The 12,119-nt window shown below is 31.6% G+C and overlaps 2 protein-coding genes across 2 annotated transcripts; both read left to right on the top strand.

The window, feature by feature from the left end:
* The first annotated feature begins 404 nt into the window (after positions 1-404).
* On the top strand, positions 405-2,498 carry LOC145335522 (uncharacterized). Its single transcript, XM_080181307.1, has 3 exons — positions 405-518; positions 1,432-1,506; positions 1,723-2,498. The coding sequence occupies exons 1-3, from the start codon at positions 415-417 to the stop codon at positions 2,387-2,389; spliced, it is 846 nt and encodes a 281-aa protein (XP_080037433.1). The 5' UTR covers positions 405-414; the 3' UTR covers positions 2,390-2,498.
* On the top strand, positions 2,498-7,197 carry LOC145304453 (uncharacterized). Its single transcript, XM_080146331.1, has 16 exons — positions 2,498-2,626; positions 2,713-2,762; positions 2,889-2,949; positions 3,094-3,209; positions 3,419-3,574; positions 3,740-3,859; positions 3,981-4,031; positions 4,115-4,179; positions 4,298-4,423; positions 4,565-4,757; positions 4,873-4,994; positions 5,091-5,197; positions 5,326-5,447; positions 5,605-5,788; positions 5,934-6,063; positions 6,469-7,197. Exons 9-16 carry the CDS (start codon positions 4,298-4,300, stop codon positions 7,195-7,197), a joined length of 1,713 nt encoding a protein of 570 aa, XP_080002457.1. The 5' UTR covers positions 2,498-2,626; positions 2,713-2,762; positions 2,889-2,949; positions 3,094-3,209; positions 3,419-3,574; positions 3,740-3,859; positions 3,981-4,031; positions 4,115-4,179.
* Positions 7,198-12,119: the final 4,922 nt, after the last annotated feature.

Here is a 12,119-nt window from a genome sequence, read left to right as displayed (position 1 = left end):
CTAATTTACTATTATCCTATAGACCCGTAGCGAAGCTTTTCTATAACTAGGATCGGTTTTATGGATCTACGGAAAATTCTGGTAATGATTATAGAGTTGCTTTCTAAATGTACTAAAAATAAAATAGATAGACTCTACGAACAGTGATGAAATGTGGGTGGGTGGAGACTGGAGTTAAAATTACGTTTTCTGTTTCACCGCCCGCCGCTACAACTCCACCCATTTAAACACCATAAAAATTTGTTTGGTTTGTAGACAGACACTGAAACTCCTCCCATTGAAAATAAAACCATTTTCACCGTCCTTATAACGTAATTAACTTTTTTTAAAACTCCACCCATTGAACGTAATGTAATTAATATATCTTTTTTTAGTTTAGTTTCATTTCGAATCAAAAGGTAACTGATCAAAACCATGGACGGGAGCAGACATGAGGCTGTCAGATCCCTCGGTTTACTCAAAGGAAAAGACAACATCAGATCTGCTGTTGATATGTTGGACACACCAGATAAATTCAGGTAATATTTTATTTTTATTTATTATTAAATTTTAAATTTTCACTGTCATTCATATTTTCTATTCATTCTTGCTATACTACATATTATCTATATTAGTGTGAAATTGTTAGAACTTAGAAATAATATACCGGGTCATTCAAGAGAAATGATTTATTTGTAAACTTAATTATGCATATGCGTTGAAAAATGTGAGAAAAACATTTTAGGACATAATTTGTTGAAATAATCAATTTTTAATACTTTCAAAAAATACTTTAAAAGTCAATTAAAAGCAAAGCTTTTCTTCTAAATTTATATTTCATCGTATTTTCACAGTTGCTTTAGAAAGGTTATTTTGGGTTAGGTTTGCCTTCACATGACCCGTTTGTTTTAAATAAAAGGGGACAAGTGAGTAAGGGATAATAACATTTATAGGAATACTACGAATTTATATATTGTTGAAACATTCTGAACTTTTATTAACCTTACAAAATATATTTCCATAAATAAAGTTAAGTTTAACTTGTTTAACTTAAGAAATCAGATGGACAGACATACGAACGTTACACATAGAGTAAAAATAAGTAATATACTTACATACATTTTATTTTTAAGACTTGATTATAGAGTTACTTTTCTTAGCTAATTATAAATATATTAAAAAACTAGAGCTTATGACGATTCAAAGGATATGCATAGAGTTACTTTTCTTAGCTAATTATAAATATATTAAAAAACTAGAGCTTATGACGTTTCTAAGGATATGCATACCATTTTTCTACTATTAACACAAGCCGCGCAATTTGAATTTTAAAAAGGTACTTTTTAACAACCTGGAATTTGGAAAGTTGGAATATACTTACATTTTAAGACTTGATTATAGACTTAGCTAATAATATTATAAATGTAGTATAATTAAATTATTTTATTTTAGTTCCACAGCCACTCATACACCTTCGGCTTCAACTTCAGGAAGTACAACTAATAAGCGGAAGAAAGGCCAGCCAAGGTAAATACTAGGAGCCGAGGGATCTCGCTAACCTCTGAACCGATATTGTTCTCCTTCACAATTAAGCTTCTTATAGGTCCTGGGAAGGTTTTTTTAAACTATTTTTGGGGAGGTTGTCCCAAGAAAAATATTTCTTTACTCTTTAGAAAATCAGATTTAAAATATTCCCCCTCCTATAAAATAACTATTATTAAAATTGAAGCTATTTTATTTCAGTATGGATGTGTCTGTCCTGTCAGGTGTCGAAGAACTTGATTACCAGGTCCATTACCAAGGTACTGCTAGTGATAATAATGAATATGATTATCACTTAACTAAGCGGTATAGGCATGATAGTTCCCTGGGCCTCAGACTTGAAGAAACAGATGTATATCAACCACCTGATCTACCTGAAATACCCCTCGCCGCCCAACAGACGACTATGCCCATTCCAATTACCCCTACGGCCACAGGTATTGATACTTTTCTGTATCCAGATCATAGTACACCGCTACATTGTTCATCATCATCGTCGTCGGGGTGTTCTCCTCCTCCCAAGGGCAAGGGCAAGGGCAAGGGCAAGGGCAAGGGCAAGAATAAACAAACCTTACCCCCAATTGACGAAGGCCAGCCAACAGACAGTACTGAAAAAAATAAAAGGAAACCCTCTGCTAAGAAGGCAAAACCAACAGCTGAACAGTTACAGATCATCAAGCAGTATTTACAGGAAAGTTCATTAAGTGCAGAGGAAAATAAAGGTGCAGGAAGGCCACCTGGCCGGCCTAACAACACCACTATATTGCGCATAGTCCAGAAGAAAAAAGGCAAGAAATTAAATGGAGAAGAAAAAATTAAAATGAAAGGTAGGAGTTTAATTGTTCTGGCCAATGAGAGTTTATTATGAATTATTGGAGCAATTACAATAATGAATAAAGCAAGACTTTTTGTAAATATTACAAATTGGAAGAATCTATTAAATTAAAGTTATCGCAAATATACTTTTATATATATATTTTTATTTTCTTTTATATTCAGACATTCCCGAACAGGAAAAGAAATGCTTCAGGTGGAGATACAACAATGAACAGTTGGTATGGGATGAAAAAGTATCACACATTATAAACACACAGTTCATTAGAAAGTAAGTCAATTTTTTATAATTTTTGTCAAAATCAAAAATTAAAAATATACATCCTGACTGACTCTGATACATTTTTTTTATTTCAGTTACTTCCAAAAAGTGAAAGAGGACGAACAGAATTATCTGAAATGTCTACGTAAGTATTATTGACACAATATTTGAGTTCAGATAAATAAAGTGTTGTGTAGAATTTTTTAAGTTTTAACTTTAGAATAAATTATGAAAAGTATAATTTATTAATCCATATGTATTTTACTTACAGATTGTACTAATTGGAAAACCCGCTTTGATGAAGGCTTGGATGATGACAGCAATGTCATCAGGTAAACAGTTATAAAAGTTTTTAACATTTACATACATATACACATAATTGAGAACATTAGATAATATACAAAAGTGTTTAACATACATAATTAGATAGTATACAAATATACACAAATCTTTAATTTAATCTTTTTTTATTGTAGTTGCTGCGTGAAGCATTGGTATAAATACCATCCAAACATTGAGAAAGCCTGCAAGAATGCTGTCAAGGCCTACACCAGCGAGAGAGACTACAAGAAGTATTTTGATACCGATAAACGTAAGTGGTACACATATATATTACATGTAATATATCGTATAAATAGATTAGAGAGTTCAACGATTGATGAAAAGCTATCGCAAACACACATATTTGTTGTATAATTGTATTATATAATATGCCTCCGTAATCAATATGATAAATAAATTAGAGAGTTCAACGATTGATGAAAAGCTATCGCAAACAGTAATATTTCTATTTTCATTCAGGCAACGAGCTAGAGACCAAGGATATCTGCATCAGCGGTATAACTGCCCTTGATTGTATCCATGCATACATACACAAACTCACTAATGGCCGTATATCATTGAAGCAGCTCAAAGATCCCTACCTATTTGTTTGGGATCATTTAATTGCTAAGAAAGGTAAGTATGAAAAGACTAAATAAATTTTAATTAAATTAACTTTTAAGCTGCTAAAAAAAATTTATAATTTGATTTTTATATTACAGTATAAAAAACTAATTCTATTTTAATTAAATTAACTTTTAAGCTGCTAAAAAAATGTTTGTAATTTTATTTTATTTTAAGTCGGGCTCCTTGAAGGCGGAAACAAACAACTAGCCCCCACAGACGAACAATTAAAGCTCTGGGTGACCAACTGTTATAAAAATTTTGTCGATATCTTGAAAAATGAGTTGAAAGATACAGGTAAAATCTTAATCAGAAATTTATGTGTTAAGAACGGGGGGTAGGGGGGGGGGGAGTTAGTAACCATTGACATTTGAATTTTTATTTATAAAACTTAATAATTTGATTATTTTATTTTTAGCTATCCACCTAAGCATAGATTTTGGGATAGTATTCGTAGATTTTCTTGCAGGTATACATTCATTTATTTTAAATATTATAATATTATATAATATATACAAATAACATGAACTTACAATTTTATTTTATTTTCAGTTACAGCAACGTTTTTGGACAAGAACACCAATGAACCAAGAGAAGTTTTATTAAGCTGTGAAGAGGTAAAGAGTTTATCCTTATTATTATTATCATTTCATTCAAATAATTTAAAGTTCATATTGCAATTATAAATATTAAATTTAAATTATAAGCATAAATATAATTTTTTGAATATTTTAGATGCCAGAGCCTGATTGCACTGGCGTGTCCATCGTGAGAGCTGTTGACAAAATTCTGGCCGCTTTCAACCTTACCCACAAGCAGTTATTGTCATGCACTACAGATAGTGCAAAGAATTGTATCAAGGTTAGTTTAACTTAACTTTAATCTTTAACTTTCAAATTCACCCAATTTTTATCAAAGTTTAATATTTTAAATTTATTTAAAAAGTAGTTTTTATAAAACTAATAATAATCAACAATTTTTAATTTTTATTTTTTTTATTAGTTCATGGAACTGCTGAACAAGGAGCATGGATTGTCCAGAGACGAATTGGAATTCCTGGTAAAAAATGGTGCTCTCTTGTCAAGTTTGGACGAGTCAGGAGACGAAGATAATACTAGTGCTGAGTCTGAGCAAGAAGAAGATGTTCTATCATTCTACAAGAACACTTTTGAAGCTGCCAAAGAAAGAACTGATGGTAAGATTATGATATTGACATGTCACATTGTCATCACATTTAAAACAAAAAATTTTAATTATTGATATATTAATTACAATTTATATTTCAATAATATGTCTTTTTGTTATGTCAGGTATTGAAGCCGCAAGAAAAGTTGCACTTCAAAGTGCAAGAAACCATGGAGTTATGGTTGAACTTCCCTGTTTGAACCATCAGTCGGATCTGGCTGTTGAAGATTCCTTGGAAAAGACAAAGGTAATGTAATAACTATTTGTTTGTATTTGCCTTTATTAATAGTAATGGTTTTGAAAATAGTAAGGGTTTTGAAGGGTTGATTGATTTTGTATTTAGGAAAACGTGGATTACAGAGATACGCTGAAATATGTGACAACATTAAATGGGAAACTGCGCAATAATAAGCGCTTAAGAAAGATCTACAAACGATTCAAACAACGAATGTAAGTGTTATTTTTTAACCAATGAGAAGCCAGTTTCAACAATTATTTTTTTTTTAAATTCAAAGAAAACATTTACAATTAACCAATGAGAAGCCATTATTAACTTTTAAAATATATCTTTTTTTTAGACTAGTGAAGCCATGTGATACAAGATGGAGTTCCATTGTGAACATGTTGATCCGTTTCTTCGAACTCTTGGAGAATGAGGACTTGCTGAAAGCTGTAAAACAATCACTGATTGATCAAAAAGGTATACATATATTACTCACAATACACATTTGTAATTTTTTATTTGGTTTGGTAACACAAAAATATAAATAGACAATAGTTGAGTTGAAGTATTTTTTTTTATGTGGTGATACAAATTTGTAATACTATTTCTTTTCAAGTATTTTTTTTATGTTTAGTCAATATTACATGGCCTACTCAAGAACAGATTGGTCTGTTAGCAGATATCAAAGCTGTCCTGGTGAAAATTGATGGTCCAATCACTAAATCTGCACAAGCCCTGGAAGCAACCGTACCTAGCATGTTTGCTAATCTAGAAACTGTTCTTTCAAATCTGGCTAAACTGGGTAAAGAGAATAACAGGTTGGTTTTTAATTTTTTTAGTTGCAAAAAATGCGCCATACTAAAGATATAACAAATAAAATGTAGAAAAGTATTATAGGGAGGGGAGGAATATAAAAAAAAAACATATAAAAAAAGCTATTTTATTTTATTTATATTTTTGCAGGTTTGCTGTCACAATGTATGACAAACTGAAAGGACGTGTAACAAAAATGCTGAATTCTCAAGGTTGGAAAGCGCTGTTGTTTCTGCACCCCTACAGCAAGACGTACCTGGAGATGATCGTAGGCGACGGCGTAAGTTTTAGGCTTTCTTAAAATGAGATATTTAATGGATTTTCATTTTATCATTTTTGATTTTCTATGATAAGGAATAAGAATAAAAAACATATCAAATAGCTACAAATAATTTTCATTTTATCATTTTTGATTTTCTATGATAAGGAATAAGAATAAAAAACATATCAAATAGCTACAAATAATCGTCATCCTACAACAGATATTATATCAAAATTTAAAAGAATATATGACGTCAGAAAAAAAATAAAAAGTAACCAATGAGAAGCAGGCATTTACTTCTGGCGGCTGCCGCTAAAAGTGAACACTAATACTAGGTAACAGGTTCGAAATTGAGACTAAGTTTTATAAGCTTTCTTAAAATCATGAGATAGATATTAAAATTTAAAGAATAAATTTTTACAGGAAAAGAAAATGCCCAGCCAGCTAGTTGATGAGAAATTTGCCAAAGAGATCCTGGATGATGGCTACGAATTGTCCAAGTTAATCGGCGAGCGCGTTATTCGTATCCAGTTGGCTAAATGTAGCGAGACCGAGGACGAGGACGAGACTGACCAGGAGAATGGAGGAGATACTACCAGCATCGAGGACGAGGAGGAGGAGGAGGCTCCAAGCAGTGCTGCAACAACAAACAATGACGAAGATTCAGAACCCGATGTTTTCGCTGTTTTTTTTGAGGAAAAAAAGCAAAAATATCAAGAAGAACAACAAAATAAGAAGATAAAACCAAAGAAGAAGAAAAGCAAAGAAGAACAAGTCAAACTTCTGAGGACAGCCATGTACACAGGTCTGGAGAAATGGCGCAATCAAAACGCCACAAACCTTGTCGATTTCTACAGAAAATCCACCAAAGGAGATAAGAAGAAAGGTTCAAGATCCGCAACCATGGATCTAATCCATGGTACTGTGAAAAACTTATTGGAAGAGGACCAGTATCCAGCCGAAATCAGGGAGCTATTGGGGAACCTTATCCTTCTGCCGGTCAGCAATTCGAGAGTGGAAAGAATATTTTCCCATCTCAAATTGCTTTTCAGCAAAAGGAGGTATAACCTCAAGGCCCAAATGGTTAAGGAACAGATGTTCCTCGGATACAATAACCTTATTCCCAAATCAAACGTCAAAGATTTTTTGTAAGCTGCTAAGCCATGAGCCGTTTGCTTTGAGATCAATCATTCTTCTTGTACATATTTTATTTTTAATACATCTATATTGTTTAACTTTAATAATATTATTATTATCAATAAATTATGAAGAAATAAAATTGAAAATAAATGTATAATTAAAGAATCATAATGGCAATGCATTTCTATTTTCAATTGTGTATGAATATTATGAAATAAACTTATTTAGTACAGCTAATTTCTTATTTATTTATCCATAATAAAAATTCTTTCTTATATAGTGATAAGCGTGACCGCGATGGCGCGTCAACTCGCGGTTGCGATGGTTATAGCTTTCCCCGCACTCGTTTCTCCGTCGTCTTTCACTCGGTACGGGCTCTCCCTCGTCCGACGAATTCCTCTCTTTCCATAAATTTTGTTGTTATATAGGGGTTCTAACGACGCGCTTGCGTTATGTGAAAAAACAAGTAAAAAAACGGGCAAAAGTATAATATTTTTGGGAATTATTTATCAAAAAACAATTAATGCTTTACTAATATGCATTTTTCAAGTAATTTTCCAGCTCGAAGAGCTATATAAGACAATTTAAGCTTATTTTATTCATATAACTAGCACATAAATCTCACTAGTGTGAGCGCTCTAAATGGTATTACCTTGGTATGGGTTTACCTTGGCAAATCAATCGATCAATGAAATGTGAATTTTGCGAATCACGAAACCTTCTTAATTCAATCTATTTGAATCTTGGAATTTGAAATATGAATTTTTTTAACCTTTAATTTAACCAATTTAATTCAAAGGGGGGTAGAGTGGCGACCTCCCCCCCCCCAAAAAAAAAAAACGTTTCTTATCAACAACTTTAGGGATTTTAAGTTAATTCTGATTGGTTAGTTCTTTAAGTTGAGTGTCTAAACGTTTTAACCACTAATTGTAATCTACAATAGGGATAATTTTGTGTATCATCATTGAGGATGTACATTAATTTATTGGCCATTGTCTTATCCCTTTAGATCACTACTAATTAATACATAATGACCTTTTTTTGATACATAAATTACAGTCTGTAGTTAACCATAAGTGGTTGAAACGTTTGGACACTCAACCTAATGAACCAACCAATCAAATTCAACAATTCTGCAAAAGTTGTTGAAGCAATGAATAAGAAAACCTTATTATAAAACTTTGGGGGACTAGTAGAATAAACAGCCCAATGGAAGCAAACCAGAAAGTCATTTGAAATAATGTTTTTGAAATAATGATTCTTAGGACAACAAAACACAATGTTATAAGCGAATGATAAAGTCTAAAAATGAAAGTTTGAATTAATATCAAGACCTAACAAGGATGACAACATCCATAAAAGTAAAGATCTGAAACGGTAGGACAGACGAATATTAACTCTTGTAGAGTGTCTGAACTGAATATACAAAATATAGATTGTAATAGGAATCAGTCATTGACGTCACAAGAAAAGAAAAGTAGGATGTCTTTATTCATTTATATTACTAAAGAAAGAGTAAAGACTCCCTTGTGTGCGTGCAAGTATTTAAATATAATATGATTTATTGTTATTTGATCTTTGGGTCAGCCACGGTGTTCGTACAAAAATGTTTAAATAAAAAGAAACATATTGAATAGCAATGTTTAAATATAACAAAAAACACAATGATTTACTTTTATTTATGTAGAAAAATAAGACAAAATTTTAAAAACTTGAGTATTTGGTATATTATATAAAGAGCTAATTTTCATTATTGGTGCATCATTGTAAACCCTCCCCCCCCCCCAAGCCGCGGGAATTCATTAAGAATAGATAGAATAGGAGGAGAATTATGAAAATAAATTTCCTATTTTAATTTTGATAAGACAATGGCTGATAAATTGGTGTAGGCATTTAGGATATTTTCAATTCATCATTTATGCATCATTGTAAAACAACCCCCCCCCCCCCCTCGCCGGAATTCATTAAGAATATGATATCCTGGACCGGCTTTGTAAAGTCACAGGACACGTATGATATCTATGTTTATAGCCCCCCCCCCCCCCCAAGGAGTGGAATAAATAAAGTATAGCCGTTTGAGTTTCCTAGTTTAATTTTGATAAGACAATGGCTGATAAATTGGTGTATTAAAGGATGCAAACTTTTTTATTTTAATATCCATGGAAAATTATGGAAAATGCAGCGGATATTAATTGATTTCAAAGCCATACTAGAAAAGCTTTTCTTTCATTCAGGGTTCGGCAGCCATAGTCTCTGTGGCTTTTCATATTGAATAAAAGGCAAACAACAAGTCAAGTCATGACTAACTTTTAAAATCATTGGAAGAAACATTCAAAAAAAATACACTTAATTAAAGAAAAAAGTTACACTTACATGACAACATACAATGGCCGATAAATGATGAGACACAGTCTTGCCCCATCTGTAGATAAAATTAGAGGTTGAAAAGTTTAGACACTGAACAAAATGAACAAACCAATCAAAATTCAATAAAAGTCCCTAAGATCTAAATACAACGAAAACATAATTAACAAGGATGACAACATCCATAAAAGCACTGAAACGGTAGGACAAAAAGACATTAACACTTGTATAGTGTCAGAACTGAATAATCAGAATATAAATGTATAAGAGTCGAAGCAAAATTGAACGGAATAAGGAAAAATAGATTATATTTATTTCAGTACTTACGAGATTTAGTGAATATACATCAAAAATATATTCACCAAACCTTATTCTAATTTAGTGGGTATTGAAATATTAAAACATATTTTTTAATATTTGTTGACCAGCTGAGAAGGTAACAAGATATTACCCTCTGTTAATATATATTAGTATATTCAGATTTTCAATTTAGATATTCCCCTTCTATGTGTTAGGACATATGCAGAAAGGTGTGAAGTTTGGACTTCCGGGGTACATGGGATATTAAGAAATTTTAATATATTTACGGGAAAATAATATTTACAAAATATTGATAAACAGTAATATTTCACTACGAAATCACCCTAGTTTTGATTTATTTAATATTTTTCAAGAAATATTCAAACTTCAAATATGATTGCTGGTATCAAATAAAGAAATAATAGTTATAATTTGGTTTACTTTACAATAAGCTTTTGCTACCTGATATTGGGTTTAAACATCCTCAATATCAGAATTACAATAAAATATAAGTCTAATAACAGTTCATCAGTATAAAAACTATTTGAGAAACAGCATAAGTTACCCCTTTTTTCTTGAATCTCCAATATTCCTATTGATCTCCTCTCTTTCTCCTTCTACACCATATACGATAAAATGGCTTAACTTGCCTATGTCTAAGTATGGAATGGATGTTGAAGATTAGTTATTCCAAGTATTTAAAGGGCAAAGCTTCTATCCTTTAAGGGTTCTCAGTATTGTTCATATAAATTCAACCATTTTTCTACACTAGACCTAACAATCAGCCTCAAATTGTAAAATAAGCTCCTATTTTGTGAGTTTGCATGCCTCATAGATGCAATACAGACTTGAGTTGTGCCACTTTTCTATATATGATGAATTGAAAGTCCTCAACATCCTTTCCATACTGAGACATAGGCAAGGTATGCCATTTTTTCGTATATGGTGTAGAAGGAGAAAGAGAGGAGATCAATAGGAATATTGGAGATTCAAGAAAAAAGGGGTAACTTATGCTGTTTCTTAAACAGTTTTGTACTGATGAACTGTTATTAGACTTATATTTTACTGTAATTCTGATATTGAGGATGTTTAAACCAAATATCAGGTAGCAAAAGCTTATTGTAAAGTAAACCAAATTTTAACTATTATTTCTATTATAATTTTTACATCAAGCCTATATTCTTGGTATTATTTTTAGTGGCTTTCTTGGTATTTATATTTTTTTATTAAGGGGCTTCTTACTAGGTCAAATATCTCAAAAACTACAAATCCTCTATTTAATCTGGCTTCAAATATCAAATCTACACAAAAAATAAGTTAAAAAAACCTATAATATTAACTATTCTATGCTTATAAGAGAAAATAAATGTTCCAAAATTAAGATGTACGTGGTTCTTTGGCATAGATATTCTAAAAGTATGTAATGGCACCTTTGATATAAGCTCATGTAGCGTAGCCGAAATAAAGACAAACAGATCTTTTACTAAAAATTATATATTAATTCAATTACAGATTAAATGATAATAATAATATAAAGATAATGATAGTTCACAAAATATAACTTAATACACTTTTGTCTGTGTCAATCCCAAAGCAGAATATCCTGCTTCAAGAAGTAACAACACAAGACTAAGCTTTATACAATTAATAATATACATGTATTCTCTGAGAGAGAAATGTACTTTTTATTACACTCATATCATATTGAACCTATATTCGCCCTTTAAGGGAGATATAAAAAATGTGATATAAAAAATTTTTGAGCACCCCCTTGTCAAAACTCTTTACATGCCCACTGTGCTAAATCCTGTTATTTTAATAAGTGTCACTTTGGTATTAAATCTTAGTGTGACAGGAATTATATACCAACATGAAAATAAATTAATTAAGCCAAAAGTTTATAGAACAACAAGGACTATAAAGTACATTAGCATCCATTCCCAATCTTGTAAAAATATGATCAAAAGATTATCTAGGGGCAATCGAGGGGACCTCCACTTTGGTATAGTCCCTTTCGTGGCAACGCTGCACCTTAAGGGGCGATTCTTCGTATTTTTCACAGTAGCTTTTCTCCTATTTCTAGCACCTGCGGGGGCTCTAATCCTGCGGGCCAATTGACTAACCCTGTTGGGCAATCACCTAACCCAATATAACCTAACTTAACCTAAAATAACCTGTAAAAAGCCATTTTAAAAATGCGACGAATCGTAAGATCATACAAACACGTTAACCTTGTTGATAGCATCACTTCTTGTACTAACATAACCTTG

The sequence above is a fragment of the Acartia tonsa genome, chromosome 13, assembly GCF_053477335.1.
Source record: "Acartia tonsa isolate MP-2025a chromosome 13, ASM5347733v1, whole genome shotgun sequence".
Lineage (NCBI taxonomy): Eukaryota > Metazoa > Arthropoda > Copepoda > Calanoida > Acartiidae > Acartia > Acartia tonsa.
The sequence above is the reverse complement of the archived record's forward strand: the minus strand, read 5'-3'. Positions and strand labels throughout refer to the sequence as shown.

What these genes read in the sequence shown, in the direction of transcription:
- LOC145335522 (XM_080181307.1), top strand. Translation starts at nt 415, where the DNA reads ATGGACGGGAGCAGACATGAGGCTGTCAGATCCCTCGGTTTACTCAAA. An exon ending in GACACACCAGATAAATTCAG is followed by an intron (nt 519 to 1,431) that starts GTAATATTTTAT and finishes ATTTTATTTTAG; the next exon opens with TTCCACAGCCACTCATACAC. An exon ending in CGGAAGAAAGGCCAGCCAAG is followed by an intron (nt 1,507 to 1,722) that starts GTAAATACTAGG and finishes ATTTTATTTCAG; the next exon opens with TATGGATGTGTCTGTCCTGT.
- LOC145304453 (XM_080146331.1), top strand. Translation starts at nt 4,298, where the DNA reads ATGCCAGAGCCTGATTGCACTGGCGTGTCCATCGTGAGAGCTGTTGAC. An exon ending in CTGGGTAAAGAGAATAACAG is followed by an intron (nt 5,789 to 5,933) that starts GTTGGTTTTTAA and finishes ATATTTTTGCAG; the next exon opens with GTTTGCTGTCACAATGTATG. An exon ending in AGATGATCGTAGGCGACGGC is followed by an intron (nt 6,064 to 6,468) that starts GTAAGTTTTAGG and finishes AAATTTTTACAG; the next exon opens with GAAAAGAAAATGCCCAGCCA.